At 44.5% G+C, this 23,923-nt stretch overlaps 1 protein-coding gene across 4 annotated transcripts in view; it reads right to left on the bottom strand.

Annotated features, from left to right (window-relative positions):
* The window catches only part of sbf1 (SET binding factor 1), a 56,219-nt gene that overhangs the window by 30,019 nt on the left and 2,277 nt on the right, over nt 1-23,923 (bottom strand). For 2 of the 4 annotated variants that reach the window (XM_080886713.1, XM_080886714.1), the window contains exons 2-6: nt 6,331-6,416; nt 4,288-4,425; nt 4,083-4,211; nt 3,153-3,263; nt 2,285-2,362 (exon numbers count right to left, since the gene is read on the bottom strand). In XM_080886713.1, coding sequence (XP_080742839.1) covers nt 2,285-2,362; nt 3,153-3,263; nt 4,083-4,211; nt 4,288-4,425; nt 6,331-6,416 — 542 coding nt within the window. The remainder of the gene's footprint in view (nt 1-2,284; nt 2,363-3,152; nt 3,264-4,082; nt 4,212-4,287; nt 4,426-6,330; nt 6,417-23,923) is intronic. The other 2 variants (XM_080886715.1, XM_080886716.1) reach the window with 1 other exon arrangement.

The raw sequence follows: 23,923 nt of genomic DNA, 5'->3' as shown, positions 1-23,923 counted from the left end.
TTTTATGTCACTGACACGAGACAGACGCCAATTATCAGCGCCGGAGAAGACATGGTGAACGCTTCCTGGCCATCCCGTGTAGATGTCAGTGAAACTGTTGGGAAGACAACGTTGGAGAAACGTGAACATTTAATTTGTTCTGTATAATCTGCAGATTCTGACAGAAATCTATCCTTTGAAGCAGCAACAAGGATCATTATTAGGTTATCGACATTATTATGTAAATAACAAAATAACTTAAAGCAAAAATTGGGAAACAAGTCCTCATATTAAGGCCATCAGTCACACATACTGTTGCTCTGGGTCTAAACAGAGCGCGTTGTGTGTGACGTCTTCTTTTGTGCATGCGCCACTTTGAGCGTTCACACTAGAGCGCGTTTGCTGTCGCATTTTATTTGTAGTGTGAACGAGCAGACAAAAAAATCGGATTTGATCAAAAAATCTGAATTGAGCATCAAGACCTGCAGAGTGAACGCAGCCTAAGTTCTTGTAGTCTGGTCTTGGGTCAGAACGACTGCACGACGTCCATTCTTGTCTAAGGGCAGTGTTGCTGATCAAAAGCTGACGCTCCACTTCTGCAAGACACCACGTGTCATACTGAGCTCAAAGTATTAGAGCTGCGTAAACTGTTGCTACAGATGAATCTATGCTGTTGTAAGATCCTGTCTGAGTCATACACTTGCTTAAAAAGTGGTGTGTGTGTGTGTGTGTGTGTGTGTGTGTGTGTGTGTGTGTGTGTGTGTGTGTGTGTGTGTGTGTGTGTGTGTGTGTGTGTGTGTGTGTGTAAAATGGCATTCATTTATTCATAAATATCATTTTCTGAAATACTGTGATCTAACTGAGGATGCATCGCTCAGCCCTAGTATAGCTTTAGGCCTGTTAGTATGTGTTACAGGGCGCGTGGCTGGACTACAGCAGGGTTTCAGCTTTGAATCCAGGGTAAGCATTACCTCTTTAGGAATTGCAGCCATTTTTATGGCTCAAAAGGATCCAAAGTATTGGGACAGTTGGCCGAGCAGTTTCACGAACAGGTGAGGCCTCATTATTTCATAAATGAAGCAGATACAGAGCTTAGGTGCAGGAGGTTCTTTAGGCAGAGAAACACAACAGCAACAAAAATCCTGCCACAGAAGCGGCCAAATAAACAACCTACGTTCTGGTGCCAGACCAAATGCTGAGCAACATCACGAGGGCGGGAAGACTACGAAAGACAGCTGAAGCAGATCATCACAAAGGTCTTTCATTGGTGAAGGAAGACCGAGTGAAGACCACTCCTGAGGAGGTTAGGGTTAGGTAAGTATCTACACAGGGTCCTAACCCCGTGCACTGCACCGCTGTCCCTTTGTGTTGCTTGCAAGCTCGCAGTCAGACCTGGGATCCAGTTTGGATCGTTCTCGGCCTCCAGGTGACGTTATAATCACACATAATCGAGCGCAGCTACGAGGCCCTCTGGCTGATCCAATCCAGCAACCACACTAAAGAAAGAGGCGGCTGCTACTTCATGCTGCTTAGATTACGGTAGATAAATACAGCTTTGTGCTTCATCTACGCAGCACCTCAGGAGAGGGGTTTGATAACGTGCTACATGGAAATGTGCTCTAAAGGTGAACTGTGCGTAAGCTACAGCGTGTCTGACTGAATACTTCTGATGCACATCAGTGTCATGTTGCTGCAGTTGGTTTGTCGTCTGTGGCGAGCGTTTAGTTACTTTGTGCAGGTGCCCTGCGCTCCTCCGAGCGCTGCTTGTGCGTGCTGGCAGAGCAGCAAACTCTCCTGTGTTCTGTGTGATGAAGGAGCGCGCGTGCACTGATGAGTGTGAGTGGAGACGTGGGCTAGCTTCACTGTTTGGGTCTTATGTGTGTTAATACTGATTAAATCTGATTCTCTCATTCAGACGCGGCGCTACCCGACAGGAAGCCATCTGCCATCCCATATGGTCGCCAAGCAACAAACTACGAACTGCACAGCAACTTGAATGTGTGTAAAGGTGTTCGTGTGCATGTGTCACCGAGGCGGGGAAAGAACGAGGAACTAATCCGTGCTTTTAAACGCTGCTGCAGCAAATCAAGCTGATGGCAAACAAAAGAAGCTTGAAATGAAGAACATGATGTAAACAAACAGAAAACCAGGTCAGCTGAAGCACCATCAGTCACAAATGATTTGAAACGACTGCAAGAAAGATTCCTTTAAAGAAAACAGAAACAATGGCGGCCTGTTGGATGAACAGAATCAATCACATCGAGCTGCTTGCTGATTGGTGAAGCTTGGAGAACATGAAAGTTACCTGGAGACAGGCCAGCAGCCAGTCACAGGCCAGGACCTGAGGAACTCTGTCTAAACTACAAACTGGGGCCTCATCTGTCTGTAACACAGAGGAACCAGGGTACAGTAGGGCGCACACAAATGACACACACGGGTTACAACATCTGGAGCAGGAAGTGTCAGCTAGTGTAGTTCAGAGAAAATACACACTTCCTGCTGTACGTGCACCGTGACACGAGTCATCTGTGTTTAAAAACAGATTATTAGATCACAGTTTCCAGGTGGTGGAATTAAAATAAACATGACCTTAAAAGAAAATATGAAAACAATGAATGAAGGGGAAATTAAAAAGTAAAATGAGGAACAAGTTATTACGACATTTTTATATGTGAAATACAGGGTTTATTAACCTGCTGGAGTTTTCTGCAGATTTCCAGCTCATCTGTGATTGGTTAAAAAGGTGTGTGCACATATGCGTCCACGATATGACAACGTGAGGTTAGAGCACACACTTTGTTACTGCTGTTCAACACGACAGGTCTTCAGTGTTTCTGCCTGTGTCACTGCAGAGCTGCGCTCAGCCACAGATGAGAGAAACCCACAGAAATGCACAAGCAGGTTAGACAACACTCGACCCTTTAAACACAAAGAGCGCTGGATGTTCATGCTGAAAACGCAGCTACACTAGCAGGCTGTGCAAAGCTTTGCTTCTATGCACACAGCTGGCTGAGCGACGCATCAGCTGCCATTTAAAGTCTGACATTAACACATTTTACAGAGCCTGCTCGGTCAGGGAGAAACAGCACTGGTTTAAATGACTCCTCAACTCAAATCATCACCTCTGGCAGGTCATGCTGCATCGTCAACGTGACAGAGACAGGAAGTTATACCTGGGAGCCTCCAGCGATGGGGATGACACAAGTGAGGAGATTCCCGACAACCGTTTCCAAGGGCGCAGACAGACCATCTACGTGGACGGTGTAGATCAGCCCCAGGCAGTTCTGTTCAACCAAGAAACACAGAGGTCAAGGGTCAACGGCAAACCCAGCACCGAGGCCACAGCAGGGTTTCACACACAGACGGCTGCAGACTCATTTACACAGCAAGGCCGCAGGTTCCAGTGCAGTCAGGTGTTTGTCTGGAGTCAGCATGTCTGTCTTCAAGTCGCAGCTAATCTCTAACAACGCTTGAAAATGATCAGAATCAACAAATTCAGTTTTATTTTGCATCCCTGTGAAAGACGACGATAATACCACTCAGAAAGTTCTCTTTGGTAATGTGCAGCTTTGTTATTGTGAGCTCAAATATGGGCCTTTTTATGTCTCTGTCCCAAACTACAGTTTCATGGTAAGAGAGAATGTCAGCCTCTAGTCTTTACCAGACTTTAATGTCCAGACTTCAGAACTGAAGGTCGGTCGGGGCTTTTTAAAAAGAAATACTACAAAAAGTAATTTTCTATGTCCAAACTTTGCACAGTAAAGTCTTAAACCACGGGCGGTCCAACAGAAAATGCTCTGAAACTGTGATGACTTGAGAATGATTTAATAACTTGGAAAGCTGTGCGGTTTCTTTCACGTTGGACGTCCATGCATGTGTAGATACACCCGTGTGCACACACCGCCACCTAACCCTAACCCCCACAAACAGAATCAACCTGCACACATAATCCAACTCCAGCCAATCAGCTTCTTAGTTCCTTCTTCTGTCAACATTCACTCATCTTTTAAATAAAACGGATATTAATTGAATGTTGTTCATCTTGTGTTGTGTCATATCTACATACATAAATGTCACATGTGGAAAAGCTGTGTGAGCCGTACCCTGAACACCTCGGTGTGATCCAACTGGGACACCAGCACCAAGCTCTTGGGGGCAAAGATCTTAGCTGGTTGGACGACGGAGAGCACCTCATCTGCTTCGTCCGCCTCGCTGGCCTCAGCCTTCTGCAGCTGAACACAGGGTCACACATTACTGTCACATTAAGTTATTCAGTTTCAGTTGAATCATCATTTGACACCGTCTCACCTGGGGGTTGTTCAGGCCCTCCCAGAAGGTGAAGCAGGCACAATAGTGACGGTCCGAGTTGATGTCAGTCAAAACCGCTACGAAGAAGGAGGGAGGCAGCTGATCGGGAACCAGCTGCCAACCGCTGGGTTGGCAGAACTGAAGAGCGGGGAGGAGGGGAGGAGGGGTGGGAAGGTGGTGGCAATATTGGGGCAAGAGGTGAAGACACAGCGAAGAAGAGAAAGATAAACATTAGCAAACGTATCAGACAATAGTAGATCACATGGTGGGACAACACCTCGATTCATCCAGGGCTGGGCTTCAACTGCACCACAGCTCGCCATGAGCGACGGCCCCGTATATGACAGTGATATACGTGGCGATGGTGGCTCAAGAGTTGTGTGTTCGTCTTGTAATCGGAAGGTTGCCGGTTCGAGCCCTGGCTCGGACAGTCTCGGTCGTTGTGTCCTTGGGCGAGACACTTCACCTACCGCCTACTGGTGTTGGTCAGAGGGGCCGATGGCGCGATATGGCAGCCTGGCTTCTGTCAGTCTGCCCCAGGGCAGCTGTGGCTACACCTGTAGCTGCCTCCACCAGTGTGTGAATGTGAGAGGGAATGAACAGTGTCATTGTAAAGCGCTTTGAGGGGTCCTGAAAAGCTCTATATAAATGCAATCCATTATTATTAGTAAATCAGTTTCCGATTTCAAGACAATCGGTTATAGTGTGTAACATTTAAATCTTGACTTGTAAAACAAGAAACATAAGTGGAGCCGTCGATTCTGCCACAGTGTTGACACAGAATCAATATTTACAGGGTTTGTCTTTGTCATTCTTGTGTCAGCTGCTGTCAGTTAGCTGACGTAAGCCTGATGTAAACATGGACCTCCAGTCTAATTAAAGCCGTTCACGTAGCATTTTTAGTTTTTGTCGTCGTCCGTTTCTGAATCACAGCGCAGATACGCTTTTAACTCGCCGACCCCTTTAACCACACTGACTGCTCAGGCCAGACAACCGACCTAGATTCAGACGCTATCAACTGATCCGATGACAGGATGTGAATATTTCACAATGGCTCTGCAGTTTGTTATAGATTCAGTTAGGGCTGCTCAATTAATCGAATTTTAATCTCGATTACGATCTGGGCTTTGAACGATCATTAAAAATGACTGAGCCGATTATTAGCCCCTCCCTCATGCTTTACTCTCACACTGCTCCGTGTGGCAAATCGAGCGCACCTCTCTTTGAACACGTGTCACAACAATTAAGAGGACCCGAGGGAAGCTCGGAAAGCTAAGCAGAAGTTATTTGGAGAGGAGAGTGACTGCCGTTGGTTTAAAAGAGGTAAAAAGCTTCAGTGGTGTGGAAACATTATGGGTTCAGTCAGACGTGGATCAAGTAGACACAGTGTGTAAACTTTGCTACAGTGTAGCTGCACCACAGAGCAACACTGCAAAGCTCACTAAACATAGACGTTTACATTTTTCATTTATTTCTTATATTGCAAACATTTGCACTGTTATCAGTATTTGCACACTATTTATATTATTTTTTAAAGTCTTTATTCAATACATTGTTATTGTTAAATAAATATCGTCAAATAATCGTGATTATCATTTTTGCCATAATCGAGCAGCCCTAGATTCAGTACATAATTTCAACCTAACGTCCAGCCTTTATGCAGAATATCTAATCATAAGCTAGAACATATGCATAGGAGTGAAAGTCACTGTAAGCACTGAGGGTTTCACGTCAGTAGCTAACTACTTTAAATGAACAGGACAGACACGTGTGTTTAAAGTGGATACGTGAGGTCAGGCTGACATGGACAGGGTCAATATGAGCATCAACAGCACTGCAGTGAAGGTCAGTCCTCCACAGTTTCTGCACATGCTCACCTATGCATGACAACGAAATAAGCAGTATATGTTTAAATCACATGAACAGGTCGTGGCAGCTGCTGTGGCCTGATAGGGCCTATAGCTGCCGAGGGGATGGAACCGCTGACTTTGACAGATTTAACTGTCTTGTTCTGCCCCCGAGGATCACAGATACATGACTTACCAGCTCTACGCCTTGTGGGAATGGGCTGTCCTCCCAGTCTTTCTCAGGAAACCGCTGGAGAATGCGACCTTGACCTTCACCTTCCACTGTGCAGAGACAGAGAGACAAATCCAGAGGTCTGAGTACGTTCCTTACAGCTAGCTGTTGTCTGCTTGTTTCTACCAACAGTCCTCTTAGACCTGAAGCATGAATGAGTGAAATACTCATGTAGTTGTTTTTGCCTTAATGCAAACCTGGAAGCTACCTGATGAAGCCAAAGTTGAAGTGACACGTGTGATCAGCAAGCTCATGTGTAAAAACCATGTGTGACTGTAAATGAACAGTTCTAATGATTCCAGCTGTATTCACGAGCTTATTGTCAGGCCTGTCCTTTAAATGGGTTCACGTGTGCCTGCTAAACATTAGTGAGATGTGTTAAAATGCTTGTTTGCTGCTGGTTAATGAGGCCATTTCCTTTGTTGGTCAGGGCCTGGCTCATCACAGCGGCACAATGACACAACAATGGCGGACTTATGTAACCACCACAAGCCCGTCTTTCAGCCTAGGTCCAGCTGAAGCCCAGAAGGCTGCTTAATGGCGGCATTCATCCGCAGAGAGAATACACTCAATCCACCCAGTACAAAGGATTGATATACAGAACACAACAATATAACACTAAATAAACAAGAGGTGCTCACCAGCATTAGACAAACCTAAAGCATTATGTAGCAAATGTGTCTCAGAGCAAACAACAGAGCCCGTGGGCCTTTACTGAGAAACTAAACCAGAAGTACAGACGATACAAAAACAGAAAGTAGGCCAGCTCCCAAAACACAGGGGAATTCATTCTGTCGCCTGTACGCGAGTGTTACGTGGACGCTGTGGGGCGGGGCTGTCAAAGATGACGGCTTCGTTTCCTTTCACTTTAACACGAGTGCCCCTCATTCCCACACTGTGCCAAAAATAACATGTCCTTAGAGAGCTGATGCTGACCCCACTGCTGGAGAGGGAAGCTACACACAACAACTATCACTTACTTTGTCACCACAAACTTCTTTTTGATCAGCTGATATAAAGCATATGGACATGTAAACAAAAGGCATGTGTGGAACGCAAACAATAAGCAAAGAGTCCCACAAAAACAAAGACCCAGCAGAAATGAGACGGAGGACGAGTTACGAGGTTGTTATGATCATTTCAGGCTCTATGTTACAACACTTTGACTCCACGTATCAAATCTGCAGAGCCAAAACTGATAAACTGAGCCAGCGATACAGCTATGCCCTCTAACTGACAAGCCCCGAGCTACAGTACCACCTCTGTACTATCTGCTGGATCACAACTGACACAACACCTACGTAAAATCACCGTCAGAGCTGATAGAAGCACATCAAACTAAGGAGACGGGTGCAAATGTAAATGTGACGAGTCAGTCTACGAGCATTTCACCAAACCTGTTCATGGGGATTTTGGGGGTGGGAGGGGCTACCGAAGGTTATTTTGAAATGTATGACCTCACTCCATCAGAAAGTTACGACAGGTAGGTTAGGATGACAGACGTGCTGCGTGCCCACAGATCAGGGCTCAGAAAGGAAAAAACTCAAGACACCATCTCAGGAAGACAACTACAAGTTGTCTGCTTCAAACACAGCTGTGTGGAATAAAAGCTCAAAGTTCAAAGTGCAGATCCAACGGTCTGATGATGAAGTGAAACTAAATACATCTAAAAAGTCTTCAGCTCTTACAGGGACGGCACGTTGAGTGCAGCTCACACACAAACTTTTCTAGCCTAACGTACACACCAGAGCAAGTTCACAAGTTCATTAATACAACCTGAATTCAGCTGTTGGCTGGCTCTACATGCATCATATTCAACATTAAAACAATTCTCATTGTTCTCACAATAGGAAAGAGGATCTAATCATGTTACAATGCTGATATTTATAAGTAAATGATGCATCAAAAGGAAAGCGAAACAGGTTTTGCAGCTGGCAGCGATCAGAGTCTGTAAAAGTCATCATAGTGCCTGTTCTAATGTCTACATATACACACTTTATACCTACATTGGTATACTGGAGAAGTACAGTTGTAAAGCTTGAAATAATCCTGTAACCCTAGGTGGAACATGCTGCTTCGATCAAACTTCCCATCGTGAAGTCTATTTTTCCAGCTGCAGGGATTCTGTTCTGTATCATTGCAGAGAAGTTCAGTTTGTTGGGAGACACTTTGCTGCTCCATGAAGTCAATGACAACATAAGAAACAAGCTTTGTCTTCTGAAACAGAAACTGCTGCACAGGCAGGGAAGTCCGTACTGCTTTGCTTTGGTCAAATGAAGCCGTGCATAGCCTGTATGATGGTCTGCAGGTGGGCCACAGCCCGGGCTGTCACCTCCAAAACAGCTTTGTCCTAACAGGACGCACTGTGACAGCATGTGTCTCGTTTCCACATCCAAGCCAGCACAGTTAGACCGACAATCAGCTGGGCCAGTATACTGTGACATTAAATATACATGTGGCAGTCCTTCACCTGGTACAGTGTGTTAACATGAGTGACACACCCATATTAGCAAATGCAGCAATTCAAAGCCAGCACTACGTGAACCATCGTGAAGATTAAACTCTTTATTTTAAACACACACTCATGCTGGACGTGATTCTGCACTGAAACCATAAGCTGCATGTCACTGAGGTGCAACCTGAAACCGCACAGCTTCATTATATCAGAAAATGCTAACCTGATAATAACAAATGTGATTCACAATTTTATTCTGTTTTGTTAGCATAGCATTAGCATGTGGCTCATGGCTCGCTTTCAACAATCACTTTGCAATTAAAACTAGGGCTGCTCGATTATGGCAAAAATGATAATCACAATTATTTTCACTGAAATTGAGATCGCGATTATTTGACGATATTTATTTAACCCTTTAAGACCTACTATAGAACCAAGTCCGCCAGAGCTTATATTATATGTTTACATGCTGTAGTGCCATTTGTGGGAGCATTTCAATTTGCTATGCAACTGTTATAGCCCATATTTTAATAATATGTCTGCATTAAGTCCATAGTAACTACATTAATTGCAAAAAAGTGCAATAAACTACAAAAAATTAGAAAATCGTTTTTGGGTTTTTTTACATATATTTCTACTTGGAGAAATTTAAGAGGTTTATCCCTCAAAACTTTAAATACAATAAAGTTGCAAAAAATAGTTTACAACAACAGGAAATTTATTTTGAGTGTCTTCATAGTTTTATTTTGGAGATACAGCAATTTTTATATACTGCAGGAAAAACGAAAAAACAATCCTATGATTCAAATTTGCAAAGAAAACAGCAGGTGCATCAAAATAAAATATTTCCAGCAGTGAAGTTTGAGTTCTAAGCATCCCAGCAACTATTCAGAAAAGTCAAACATGACCAGTATAGGCTTTTAAGGCCTACAAGTAAAAAACTACAATTTCCGCGAAAATGACGTCACTTCCGGTTTCGGGCAGGAAATGGCGTACATGTGATGGTTTGCGCTGATGTCTGTTTCACTGTGGGAAGTGTTACGAACAGCTGATCAGATCGGCAAAGCGTGTTTCTGGAATATTATGTTTTTGTTCCTGCAAGAGCTTTTTATGCAATTTTTGCAAAGCTTTATGTGGAAGGAAACCGTGACCGAGGACAAGCTGATGGCATCAGATGCAAGTACAACTCCTCCGGTTTCATATGCAAAACAAATTATTGCGCTAGCTTACATGGTTCAGGTTCTACAGGGATTTAACAATAGTTACACAAAACGGAGCGTGCTGCTCTGACCGGCTTTAAAGGGTTAACAATGACTTTAAAAAAATAATATAAAATAGTGTGCAACACCACTGAAGTTTTTTTTTTTTTTTACCTGTCTTTTCAACCAACGGCAGTCACTCTCCTCTCCAAATAACTTCTGCTTAGCTTTCCGAGCTTCCCTCGGGTCCTCTTAATCAGCGGTCTCCACCCTTTTTTGCGCCACGGACGGTTTATGCCCGACAATATTTTCACGACCGGCCTTTAAGGTGTCGCGGATAAATGAGGGAGGGGCTAATAATCGGCTCAGTCATTTTTAATGATCGTTGAAAGCCCAGATCGTAATCGTGATTAAAATTCGATTAATTGAGCAGCCCTAATTAAAACGAATCGCTAATGGGTCCTTAGCTCATTAGCCCCCAGTCATACATCCCATAAAGCAAACATCAACACACAATTTAAAGCAGCCAGAGCTCAGCAAAGGGTGCAGTGGTTCAAGCAGCAGCAGCCGACAGCAGGCATGAGCATACAGAGCTGTTTCAAAGAGCTGCCTCTCAGTCTGAGTGGCGTGACAGGAATGTGCATCGAGTAGAGCGGCCTTGCGAGCAGATGACATCCAGCTATCAGCCTGACCTGTTGTTACACAACAGCAGGTTAGTGAATGGATATGGATTATTTGCACTGAGGCTTTTCATCCTTGGCCATTCTCAGGTTTTTCATTATAACCAGGTTCTAACATGTCCTGGTCCGTGTTTTAAAACAGCATGTTTCTGGGATCAGTGTCCTTCACACACACAGGCTCCGACAATCAGCTGGTTTTTATTTTGAAAGATCAGCTGCTGCCAACCAGCTAGCACCAGCTTGGCCCAATTTTCTACTTCCTGTGTAGCTGACCACGCCCTTAATAACATTCAAAGACTGGCCCCAGAGTTACACAGGGTACTCCACAATTTCGTCCATCAACTACAACACTAGTCCTTGTTCTGCTGTAAAGATGTGCTTGAGGTTGAGGGCCAGTCTAACCAGAACTGCACCAACTGGAAAAGTGGTTCATGCTACGTCAAGCTCACTTAGGCAGCAGAGCAAAGAAGATGTGCTGTTGCCAGCTGCAGGCCAAGATGGTGCTAGTTAAGTTTCACTGCTGACCAAGTCACATTTTCCTGTCAAGGATAATAACGTACATTTCATCTTAGGAGACGACAACGTGGCCAACATCTTTTAGGGGTAGCATCACGGTGCAGTTCCTGAATCTCCAAAATCTCAAAAGTAGCTGAAAAACTGATAAGTTACACGTGGCCATTTGGATACAGCTCACTTTATGTCAGAGCTAAAGACCTAACCAAACGTCAGCATCCTGGTTATACTGTGGTTCTAGCACTTCTGACCTGAAGTGAAGCACCTCGTATCTCTGCCACTTTAACGCTATTTTTCATGTCCACTCGTCTTCTGCTGACAGTAGGGCTGGGCCATATCATACCATTCACGGTAATACCGGTATAATGTTGCCAACGATAAGAAAATGAAATATGGCGATAGAATATGGGTAAAACGCGCATGCGCAGTGCCTTTGTTTACATACGCACATGGCGGAAAAAGCATGGCGGCGACGCAGAATGAGGAGGGCGAAAGCGGATCGTTGAATGAAACGATGAACCAGAACTGGTTCAGAGCGGGCCGTCGTTATTTGGAAAATACGGCGCACTTAAAATCAATCCTTTGATTTTTCTGAAAGTCGACAGAGCCCCTTATAATCCCGTGTCCTTATGTATGAACTCTGGTCGTGTTTACTGACCTCGAAACGATTTTATGTGCACGGCGCTCGAAAATCTGTCACATGTTTCAGTACGACTTTGCTAAGCTACGAAGCCGCACCGCTCGATGGATTGTCGGAGCATTACGGCTGTCGTAGGCGGAGCCTCGCGGAGTGATATGTACTGTGCTTCAACATAATGTTACCGTATTGTGTGTGTAGAACCTCTTTTTAAGTTTTGTGGATATTATACATGGTTACGCTGAGGATGTGTCGGCCAGTTTCCACTGGAAACGCCTTTTGGTTAAACTGTCAGCGAGGAATTTGCATTTGCACTGTTACGTGTTTATATAACTTTAATGCACATAAGAAACAGCTGCTTGTTTAAGTGAAAATACATTGATGGGGTTTTTTGCACTAATAAAGTTGTGGAGTTGTAAAGTATTTTGTCTCGTGTCAATTATATCGTCAGTTATGTCGTTATCGCAAATTTTCAAATGTATATTGTGATAAATATTTTTGGTCATATCGCCCTGCTCCAGCTGACAGAAGTAGTCACACCTCCAAGATGTGTTCAGGTTGTGTTGTTCTAATTAAATCACAGTGATAACCTCTCGAACAGTCGCTCACGGTCTTAGTTCATGTGAACAAGGAAAGTGTGCACAGGGCTGTTAATTATTAACCTACCGATATAATCTGTACAACTGCTCCGATCACATGCTAAATCAATCTTGTAAGATGGTCAAGCTCATACACACAAAGGCCTGGAAACGTTGTAAAAATGTCAAAGAGAATGAGAGGTCACAAGCCACACCGACTTCAAACACCTCAAACAACAAAAGGAACCCCTCCAAACGAACTGGTTTAAAACCAGCCGACCACAGTGCTAACGGCTGCACTGTACTGTGTTTCAGTTTAGACATCCACCTCGTCAATCAGAGTGTGACAACAGTTATGCTTTTACAGTGACAGAGACATGTCCAACTAACTCTTCCCCATCTAATCAATCAGGTTTCTCATTCAGCTTTGAGCTATACTACTTTATCCCACAGGTACAATTGGAGCCACAATCCACTGTGATCAAGAACACATGAAGATGAGCAGGTCATGCAAAGGTTACCAAAAAATGGTAGAAACACAACAAGGTGAAGGGGCAGGAGAGGGGAGGACGTGGGTCAGTGTGTGCGCCACAGTTAAGCGATGACTCCTCACACGTATGACTGCTGGCAGTGACACAGGATGAAGGAGCCTGAATGATCATGTGATCCCTGAACGATGGCATTCGGGGTTGAACCGAGTGTGTAGCTGTCTGTGTGTCACGCTCTTGCTGCTGAAGCAGACCGCAGCTTCTCGCAAGCTTCCAAACCACAGTGACACGACATCAGGCCGTTTCTACGGTGACAGCAGTCAGGACCACAGAGTCTGGTGTGTGTGCAGATTTGTAACTATGTAGGCTGGTCCGAAGCAACGTCACCACCGAACGAGACCCGGGGAGGACGTTTACATGCACTGCAACTGTTTTTCTGGCATCTCACGTTTTAACTGCTACAACATGTCCAATGTTTCCCAGCCGTTTAACAGCAGCTGTTATTTAGCAATCAAAGATCAAGTTACAAGTGAACACTCCCTCACTTTCCTATTCTGGAAGTTTCAGTGCTACAAGTGATCTACCCGAGCCCTTACGAGCTTCTTTGCCCCAGCAAGGTGAACATTTGTGGTCCTGGATATCATTCAGCTACATTTCCAGTCTTTCTTCACCATCTTTGACAGCAGATGGCCAAAGAGTCTTTGTTTGGATGGAGAGCCTTTGCCACCAGGCACAACTGCTGCAGACAGAGAGCTGGTTGATGCGCTGTGGGCCAAGCTCAATCTGAAAGGATGGAATTGGAGCACTTCCACAAGATAAGAATTTCTACAGTCACAAAGCACTTAACAACTACACGAGGTAGTCGTGTTGAGCATTTTAAAAGGGAGTGTTCACTAATTCATTTCATAAAACATGAGCTTGCTTCCTTTCATTTGTGCACTCAACCCATTACAGACACAATCTTCTCTTCTTCACAGAATCTTTGTGTGGAAAACATCGATAATGCCGAGATGATGCAGTTGCAAATGCACACATCATTAACATATTCTCAGCTTGCATGGACTGCATCTTTGTTCAGATAACATCTCCAAAGCAGAACTGAGGCCTTCGTGGTGAAAAGCTATGACTTCATCATCATCACCACACCCTCGGTCCTGCTCTTTCTGCTGTCCGCCCAGCTTACACACCATCGCTCACTCGTGCCATTTGTCAAATATACTCATCCAGGACAGTGTTTCTGTGCGTGATCTAAAGCACACAGGCTCCTCGTGGGTACACAGTATGGTTCACCGTGCCTGAAATCCATACAGCCGCTCAGCACATTAATAAGAAACACTTGACATTCAGCAGTGTCTCTCAGTTTGGTGTTGGATAACACGATACCCTCAAATAAGACAATCCCTGTTCAAACCGGACTGGATGAGCAAAGACGCCTTTTAAGAATCAAACACAGAAAAAAAGGGTCCATCTGGCAAACGCCGTCGCCCTGGAGACAATGTGGGACGTTTTCTTTGTGCAAAAGCTCTTCAGCAAACTCACATCCTTCCTGCAAAAAGCTCCCCCCCTCCAAAGCTCCAAACAAAAAGAAAGGGCTTTCCAGGAGAGGAAACGGCCTCACAGAGAGGCCCAGCAGAGCGACCAAACTTTCAGCTGTAGGATGCCACTTGCTTCAGATCTAACACGTCACAAGGCTGATGATTGATAACATGAGCTTAATTTCTTCTCACGTTCATGTTTGGAGCTACATGTTGTTTCCAGCTGTCCTCTGCTGCCAAACACATTGAAGAGCACGGGAAAAAAGCCAAGGCTCCCACAACACAGGCCATCTACTCCCCAGTCTCTCTGAATCAAATCCACCCACCATTCAACTCCCACTCGACACTTTCAGACAAACACCGTCAGCCTGTTACTCATTCACATCATGTTCAGAAACAGCATAAGACAACACAGAATTAGTGTTTTCATTCAGATATATATTAGAGATGGACCGATCCGATATTACGTATCGGTCCATCTGTAATATATATGTGCGGCTCAAAATAGACTTTATACGGCTTAAAATCAGTTCACATAAGACGAGAATCTGTGGATTCCAATCCCGATCAAGCAAATCCCTCAAAGAAACCTCACGGAGCAGCACGTTGGTAACCTCACTGTGGTTTTGCTCGACACTGATTGGCCCAGCATAGAGGAGACAGCAGTGCATCTTCTACCTTTGTGCACGCTCCTCTGCTAGAGCAGCAGAACAAACAAAAACACAACAGTTTGAAACTGTCAGTGTTGCCAGCGTTTCTGGGGCTTTGACACATAAACCGACCTCCTGACTCTGCCTGTAACCCTGGAAGACATTTTTTCTGTGATGTAAAGCAGCGGTCCCCAGCCCCGGGCCATGGACCGGTACCGGTCCGTGAGTCGTTTGGTCCCGGGCCGCGAGAGTTGAGGCTCGGGTGTGTGGTTTTCAGGGTTTTATCATCAATTCCGTTTCCCTGGGTCTTTCCCCGTGTGTTATGAATAAATCGTCTTTGATGCTGGTACTGGTTTTGTTTTGTTGCATTATCCCCGACACCTTAAAGGCCGGTCCGTGACAGTACTGTCAGATATGAACCGGTCCGTGGCAGAAAAAGGTTGGGGACCGCTGCTGTACAGCACGCCTGACAGCATCACTCATTTCAATCAACTGAACTCTCAGTTCTGAACTATGATCTTTCATATCCTGAGCTTTAACACTTAGGTCTGTGCTTTTCATTATCAGTACTCGGCTCGAGTCAGTTTTAGATGTTTTCCATTACAATAGAGTACCATGGCCAAAGGTCCCGTGCGATGTGACAGGGACACCACATATAATATTTTAAAAAGCAGCAGGTAGCAGTTATTACCACCTGATGGAAAACCCTAACCACCAAACAGGGTTGAGCTGAGTAGCTGAGTAGGCACGAGTCGAAAAGGGCTTTTGGTGACTGCCATATTTAATGATATCTCATTATCTAAGCAGACATTAAAATGTAGCTCTAAAATACTTTTGAAATCACAAAACACTAAAAGACTTGTCCTCCTGAACAGGTGCACCAATCTGAACAAAGCATTGCATGTAGTGGAGCTCTGTGTAACCTCAGAAAACCATGTTATTATTAACAACCACAGCTTATGTGCTACATGCAAACAGTGATCAGACACAGTGGATTTAGATTTCACATGAAATATCTTTACTGGTCCTTAAATTCTGTATTTGTATAGCTGAAAACCATTCAGCAGCAGTACACGGCTGTGATGAGTAGTAGTTGGTACTAGGGCTGGGCGATATATCGAGTTTTTTAAAAATATCGATATATTTTCATACGCGATATAAGATGTGATAATATCGTTTATATCGATATAGTCTATGTTATGTTATAATTATACTTGTGGAGCCGCAGGTTTGCCTCTCTTTCGTCCACTTTTGTCTCTACGCAACGTTACTCGGCCTCGCCTCTCCTTCACTGAACACAACTCCGCCTCCCCCATAGCTTCACCTGCAGGCAATGACAAGATGAAAGCGGAAAATCTCCGTTAGCGAGTTACCGTGCGTGGGGCTGGGCGGCGTCAACGTGTTAGCGAGCTAACCGCGCTAACGACATGCAGCCTGGAGGAGCTGCACGGCCTAAAATCCTTTCATTTTCTCAAAAATCGACAGCGCGCCTTATGTATGAATTCTGGTTGTGCTTACTGACCACAAACCGATTTTATGTGGTACACAGCGCTCGGCAATCTGTCAAAAAATGTTTTAATATGACTTTGCTAAGCTACGGAGCTGCACCGCTTGATGTCGGAGGATTACGGCTACCGGGGAGGAGCCTCGCGGAGTGATACGTACTGTGTGTGTATAAGGACCATAAATGGCACCTGTTCAGAGACGTGGTGCAGCTGTGAAATCTGTCTCTTTGTTATTATGCTCAGCGTCTATTAGTTTACATTTTGACTGCACAATTGTGAGCTTTTTGTTATGCACAAAAACAACATTGTTTTCTTTTATTTATGGACCATGATTATTTAATAAATGCTGATAATTTATTTTTGAATAATTTCTTCATGTACATCTACGCTGTATGTAAATAAAAGTGCCCGTGTGACATCTGGGACACAGTGTGACTAAGAACTCTCTTTTTGTTCTTAACTTATGGCTTTAAAAAATATATCGAGATATGAGTTTTGGGTCATATCGCCCAGCCCTAGTTGGTACTGTATGCTCTCCATCAACCAACCACCTCATAAAGAAACTGAACTTCCCCTGTCGCAGTTCTTTTAAACACGGTGGAGAAACTTCTTAAAAATTTGTAGCAAGTTCTCTGAAAATTGACACACACACACACACACACACACACACACACACACACACACGTACGTCATCAGTTTTTGTGACACATCTATAAGGAGGACGTGGGGCACGGTGGGCAATGAGGGTGTAAGAGCTTCATCAGGATTTCAATACTTTGGGAAACCTAATGGCAACAAGCACAGAGTAAAGACGCGTTAATTAATAAAAGCAGATTCTTCATCACATCATTACATAGAGGAAATATGGTCCCGGCGAGCACGATGTAGATTCTGCTTCCGTGTTCTCCCCCTGAGCACGGCAACAGGAAACTTGACTCAATAGATGTGTGCTATTGCGCCTTATCTCCTGGCACCCACACCTCTGTCTTTACTCAGAAATGCATTAAATCCCTTTAATCATTTCATTTGTCTTTTCTCCCGCTGCAGTCTCCTATGTCACACTAACTTCCATGGCATTAATCACCTACACACACGTAACGGACATGACATCTGGTTACTTGGGCAACCAACAGCCAAGAAACAACTACGTGTCTCATAACCAAACAGGAACCAGACTACGAGACAGTGAAGGCAGACAGCTCTGTCGGGACAGCCCCCAGCACACTGCAGAGGTTATCAGGCACCCCTCATTTCTTTATATTTGACGTTTTAGTCCTTGGACTCTAACATTTTGCTTGTTTGTTACACCAGCTAACAATAACGCATGAATCATTCAACCAATAAAAAGACATTTAACTGAAAGCATGAACCAAGTGTTTGGTCTACAGAAACTGGACTCGAGAGAACCAATGAAGACTTTCAGGCCTACAGCAGACAAACAGTATCTGAAAGTGACGGCCTTCAGAAACAAGAGGGCAAAGAAGGCTGACAGATTTCAGCTGATCCATACAGTGATCCCTGAAGACTCGGCAGAAACGCGTTCAACAGGAAAGAGTCTGTCAAGAAGCCATTCTCAAGGCACAGGCTGACCAAACGGCACCAGAACTGGACTGAAAACCAGATCATCAGAGTGACGAGTCCACGTCTGAAGTGTTCTGGTTCAAAGTGTTGTCAGTATGTATGAAGAGGTCACAGGGGGAGTTTCTGCAGCCATGTGTAAAACATGGCGGAGGCTCCGTCATGGTTCAGAGCTGTTTCAGCCAGTTTACTGTGACAAGTTGGGGCAAAACATAACAGCTGACCTGCGCACAGCACCACCCTGACACATGGGTTCATTAGCACAGCTAGCCCTTCCCTACAACCATGTGCCAGCTCCTCCCTTCTCACAAAAAGATAATGAAACAAATGGATATTTTCCTGGAAGTGCACAGGTGCACGTCCCATTAGCTGAGCATCACAAACACAGACCCAGAATTGTCCTGCACATCTGAGTCTGTCACGTCTGACGGAAGAAGAGTGCGTTCATATCGCAGCTGCAAGCTCCAACTTTAATGCACACAAATACATGATGTGAATTCAATTGATTAACCTAATTATTGGTCCAATATGTAGTTTCACTAAGCCACTCTGAGTCTATTATACAGAGTTTTATAAAAGCTCGTTCTCGTGACTTTTTCTGTGTCTGAAATTTTCACGGATTAATTCATTGATGTTTCACAAACACGTCCATCTACTGCATTATATAACATTTTAATTAAAAGAAGAGCAGGTCTGTTTTACAGGAAGACATGCAGTAAATGTTTCTTCAAAGCTACATGACATGATGTGACATTTCTATCATACTTCTAAGCCTGCTAACTGTTAACCACGAATGTACCTAAAGCATTACGTCAATAAGTTTCAGCGATGTTGTTCTGGGGGAGGAGAGAGCAGCCAGGCACAGACTGGGTGCGGCACGCGACCTCTAATCTGTATATTCAAACCAATCACAGGCCTCGTATGAGATTAGCACAAGCACAGTGGGTAACTGAGGGGCAGATTTGATCTGGAGTCCATGTTAATAGAGATGAGACTTAATCTTCTACCACTGGTCAAGTTTCAGTAGTTCTTACTGCAGGAAGAACAACAACAAATGACTGCACAAAGCACTAATAGCAGGACGTCTGCACAGTGCCAGCTTAATGTTGTTGCTTTCACAGATTTTATATTACGCACACATTTCACCATTGGTATTAGTTTCTTTTAAAAAATGTAGAAGATTAAAATGAGCATCATCCTCTTACATACATAGTGGTGTGGTTACCACAACAGGCAGCCAGCTGCACGCAGCCAGCACTGGTAATCCTAACAACCCCCATCTCATCTTTAAATCAGACGTGCTCCGGACACGCTGGAATCACCCCGCAGGGTTTGCAACGATTGCTCCCTTGAGCTCTGACGGCTAACTGTGAGCGGCACTGACTCAGCCTTTGTCCTGTGAGGGGACAGCGAAATTCTCAAAATTCCAGGGAAACCATCAAAGCATGAGGAGGGAGGTATCCATAGCCCCCTACACACACACACACACACACACACACACACACACACACACACACACACACACACACACACACACAGGGGCCGTCGTCTCCCTCATGAATAACAAGCATTCAGAAAAGCAGACAGACTGCTGTATGCAGCACAAGGCAACACAGCGAGACCTACGGCCAATCAGAGTCACCGATTACAGTTAGGTTATTGCACGTTCTTCTACTGAACCACCATGAGAATAGCAACAGTACTAACTTGGCCAACTTAATCCACGTGTCATGTGTGCTGCATCCTGCACTCTATCCCAGCACCATCCTCACCTAAACTAGGGCTGCAATGACTCGTAGCCATAATTGATGATGTCGATGTGTCATATCTAAAACCATGTGTTAACAGTTATTGAAATAATCCTACACTAATCAAAGAAAAAATGGCAAATTGGTTGACTCGACTCGAGTCCCAGTGCGGACACACCTGAAGCTGAGCATGTATGACTCTCACAACACTCAGCATCACGGCAGCCATCACTGAAAACAGCAAGCAATAAAAATCACTCTATATTTATAATCAGTCAACTCGACCAAAACTGGGAAAACTTTCAATTGAGCCCAAATGCTGCCACTACTAACTCAGACTGTGGGTCACCATTATCGTTTCAAAGGTGGTCTTTCCCTGTGTGCTGGCAGCCTGTCCAGGTACTGCCCCCCTGCAGCAGCTCGGACAGAACAGGACAGGGGGGTTTTCAAATATCCACATTTTTACTAGTCGGCACGCCAAAACTGTTCTTCACAACCAGCAGACCACATGCGGGTAAACGTTGCCATGGTAATAAAGCAATCACTCAGAGACAGCCACAAACAGGCAGGCCATCAAAAGTTGCATGCACACACACACAAACGCACACAAAGCTGCAGTTCACCACAACCACGGCTGTGACCCAGCGTCACTCTGTCCCCCCTATGAAAGGCAGATTGTGTGGGCTATTTCTGGAGGGCCTGAAAGGCTGCTGCTCTGGAGCGATGGAGGAAGTGGTTGCCCACAGGCAGGCACTGCTGGCAGCGTCACACACACTCCTCTATCCTCCCCAAGCCCCCTCGCTTCATCTCACTTGCAATATGAAATGTTTTTATTTGCCCCTGAGCCTTATGAAGCATCACGTAAATCTGTCCTTGCATTTGCTCACTCAGTTCTGAACACGCCTGTAAGCACCACAGAGTTACAGCTTCGATACTCCAACCATTCAAACTGGCAAGGTCACAAGATATGTTCGTACCAGATGATGCCAGCACATACATGTTCCTATATTTCTACAAGAACGTGGGTACAGAAGTTGTGCGTTCTTATTTGATTGTTATAGAAAATATTTTAAATAAAAACACGACAAAGACTGATGCGTGTGAGATATGGTATCAAGTCTTCTGAAATGTTATTGGTACCAACACCAAAGCTTTCTGTATAACTTTATAACACACCACCTTTAGGATGTAAAATCTCACAAGTAATACTTTTAGACATTTGTGTTGGACTTCATCATTATTAGAGTGAGTTTTGAGTAATGGCCAAACCGCTTTGTGGTGGGGTCACACCAACTTCTAATCAGGTGAACACTTGTGCCAAATTTGAAGAAATTTCCCAAGACAACGTAAAGGCAAGCAGGTGGACAGATGATAACATCGTGCAGATTAAGTCAAGTCAAGTCAAGTTTATTTATAGAGCACATTTAAAAACAACCAAGGCTGACCAAAGTGCTGTACAGTAAATACAGATAAAAATACAATAGAACACAATTTCGTAATAACACCTCGCTGATAAAAATAAAATAAAAATATATAAAACAAATAAATTAAACCTTTCTAAAAGCCAATGAAAAGAGGTGAGTTTTAAGAGCGGTTTTAAAAGTTTCTAGGCTTTTGGAGAGTCTGACGTGAGGAGGTAAACTGTTCCACAGTCTGGGTGCAGCCACAGCAAACGCCCTCTCTCCCTTTGTCTTTAATTTATACCTGGGAACATCTAAAAGCATCAGGTCGGCTGACCTCAAAGATCTCCTGGGGCGATAAGTACTAAGGAGTTCTGACAGGTAAGAAGGTGCAGTGCCATTTAAAACCTTAAAAGCCAGCAATAAGATTTTAAAATCAATCCTAAAGGCAACTGGGAGCCAGTGGAGAGAGCAGAGAACCGGAGTGATGTGGTCTCTTTTTTTTGAACCGGTCAACAGGCGAGCGGCAGCGTTCTGCACCAGTTGAAGGCGATGTAGACAGGAACGATCTAGGCCAGCATAGAGGGAATTGCAGTAGTCTAGCCGTGAAGTAATAAAAGCATGGACCACTCTTTCTAGATCGTTCCTGCAAAGGTAAGACTTGACTTTGGCTAAAATCCGCAAATGATTAAGAGAGGGTATCACAGGTAAAACCTACTATTATCCTAGATACGGTGGCTGCTGTAGGACAAATAACTCTGGCTGCTGTTCATCTGTAGTGGGTAGAGCCTGTTGTCCACAGCTGTCAACATGTTTTTACTCTGGAGGAGGCTGTAAAACTGTGACAGGAGTGCGAGACGAGTCGATAAATCAGCGCGAGTCCCTTCTGACTGCTGGCAGCCATACTGAGGTGAACTGTTGAGCATATTCTCCACTTTCTGTCTGGTTTTGCCACCGTTAGCAGTTTACTGGCATCCGTAAAACTTTCTTTGAAGTCGAATACTGCTTGGCACTTTGCAAATAAGCTCATCCAATGTGAGAATGCAACCAGAGAGCAGGTGTGGATTTTAGAACACACGAGACCAAGACTGTTAACTTGTAACCAACTGTTGCCGCTGTTAAGCCGGCTCGCTAGCTGTCGGTAGACGGGAAGGTCACATGTCTAATGTTCATGCACATTTTCCTGTGTTGGAGGCCTGACTTTTGATCTGATGATGATGCTTGAGATGAGGAGGAAGACTATGACGTTTTGTTGGTTTTTGCTTCTTTGGTGAAGGAGACGCCTGATCACATGTTGAATGTGAAATTTGCTTTCACAGCACAAGAACGTGTTCTGTTCTCGTCCGTCTTTAGCTCCACCCACCACACGAGGAGGTGGAACGGTGACATCTATCTCAGCCGCCGTATTCACGATGCTGGGACAATGTGGTGCCTTCCACAAACCGCTGCTCACTTCTATTTATCTTTAATGTACCAACTCTAAGTTTATAACAATACATCAGGTTGTTCCAAGATGTAGTAAATGTATATTTATGCGTACAATATTCATTTTTCTGTCAAATAACCTAAAAAACAACTGACCGCAGCTTTAAATGCTTTGCAGACATTCATATAAAAATCAGATATGACTATAAAGCAGTGCTGCTGAGTGATTTGTAAAATACATCCTGATTGTGTGTGTACAGTGTAAATGCTCTATCAAAAATCTGCAACTTCACATCGAGTATCATCGCACGGTCCAACCCTAACACGTCTCGGAGACACGCTGTATGCACGCGGTGTGTGAAGAGGAAGTGATCCGAGCTCTGTCACAGCTCTGCTGCCAATGAGATTCACAAGCTTCAGCACTGAAACCAAACACACTTTTGTTCTTTCTTTACAGAAATTGTTTTCTACGTGGAATCACATACTGGAAATAGTTTCACAATTACGCTCTAAATCACTTACGTGAAGTTCATCGTTGCTACAGCTAAATAATGCTTCAGTCTCAGTCATTCGTTCAAGTCTGAGCCGTGGCAACAAAAGTGGTGCCAGAGGTGAAACATGGAACTTTAAACCCAATCTCCACCACAATCACTGCTACAAATCTGTCCGGTCAAGAGTCACAGCACACTGATTGATGCCACTGACGTCCTGTTAGCAGTGTCACAACTCCACTACGACAGCCACACCATGACACACACAAGCCCGATTCATGCTCGGTCATCCCCTCTGTGCCCCTCTCCGTGTCCCCCTTACTTGACTGCAAGCTGTGGAGATGTTTTTGTGTGTAAAAGGAGGCTGGCTACCAGAGCTGTCACTGCAGCCTCAAAACAGCCATCCTACATTCTGTTTAGGGCCGCCACAATGACCAACACCCTCAAACGGAGCGCCAGAGGCACACAGACCAACTACAATAGAGCCTGTGTGTTTGTGAGTCTTGAATGAGACCAACTCGCAGAGCCTCAGACCAAACACGCCTCTTTCCTGGTTTTCAGACACGCACTGGGGGACAATATGGATTCTCACTCTAAACATAAGTCTCCCTCTGGACTTCTTCGCCTGAACTTCCTGTTTGGGCCTCAGACTGTGAATCCAATTGGTCGCCAACT

Source organism: Rhamphochromis sp. 'chilingali', assembly GCF_963969265.1.
Source record: "Rhamphochromis sp. 'chilingali' genome assembly, chromosome: 7".
NCBI lineage: Eukaryota > Metazoa > Chordata > Actinopteri > Cichliformes > Cichlidae > Rhamphochromis > Rhamphochromis sp. 'chilingali'.
The sequence above is the reverse complement of the archived record's forward strand: the minus strand, read 5'-3'. Positions and strand labels throughout refer to the sequence as shown.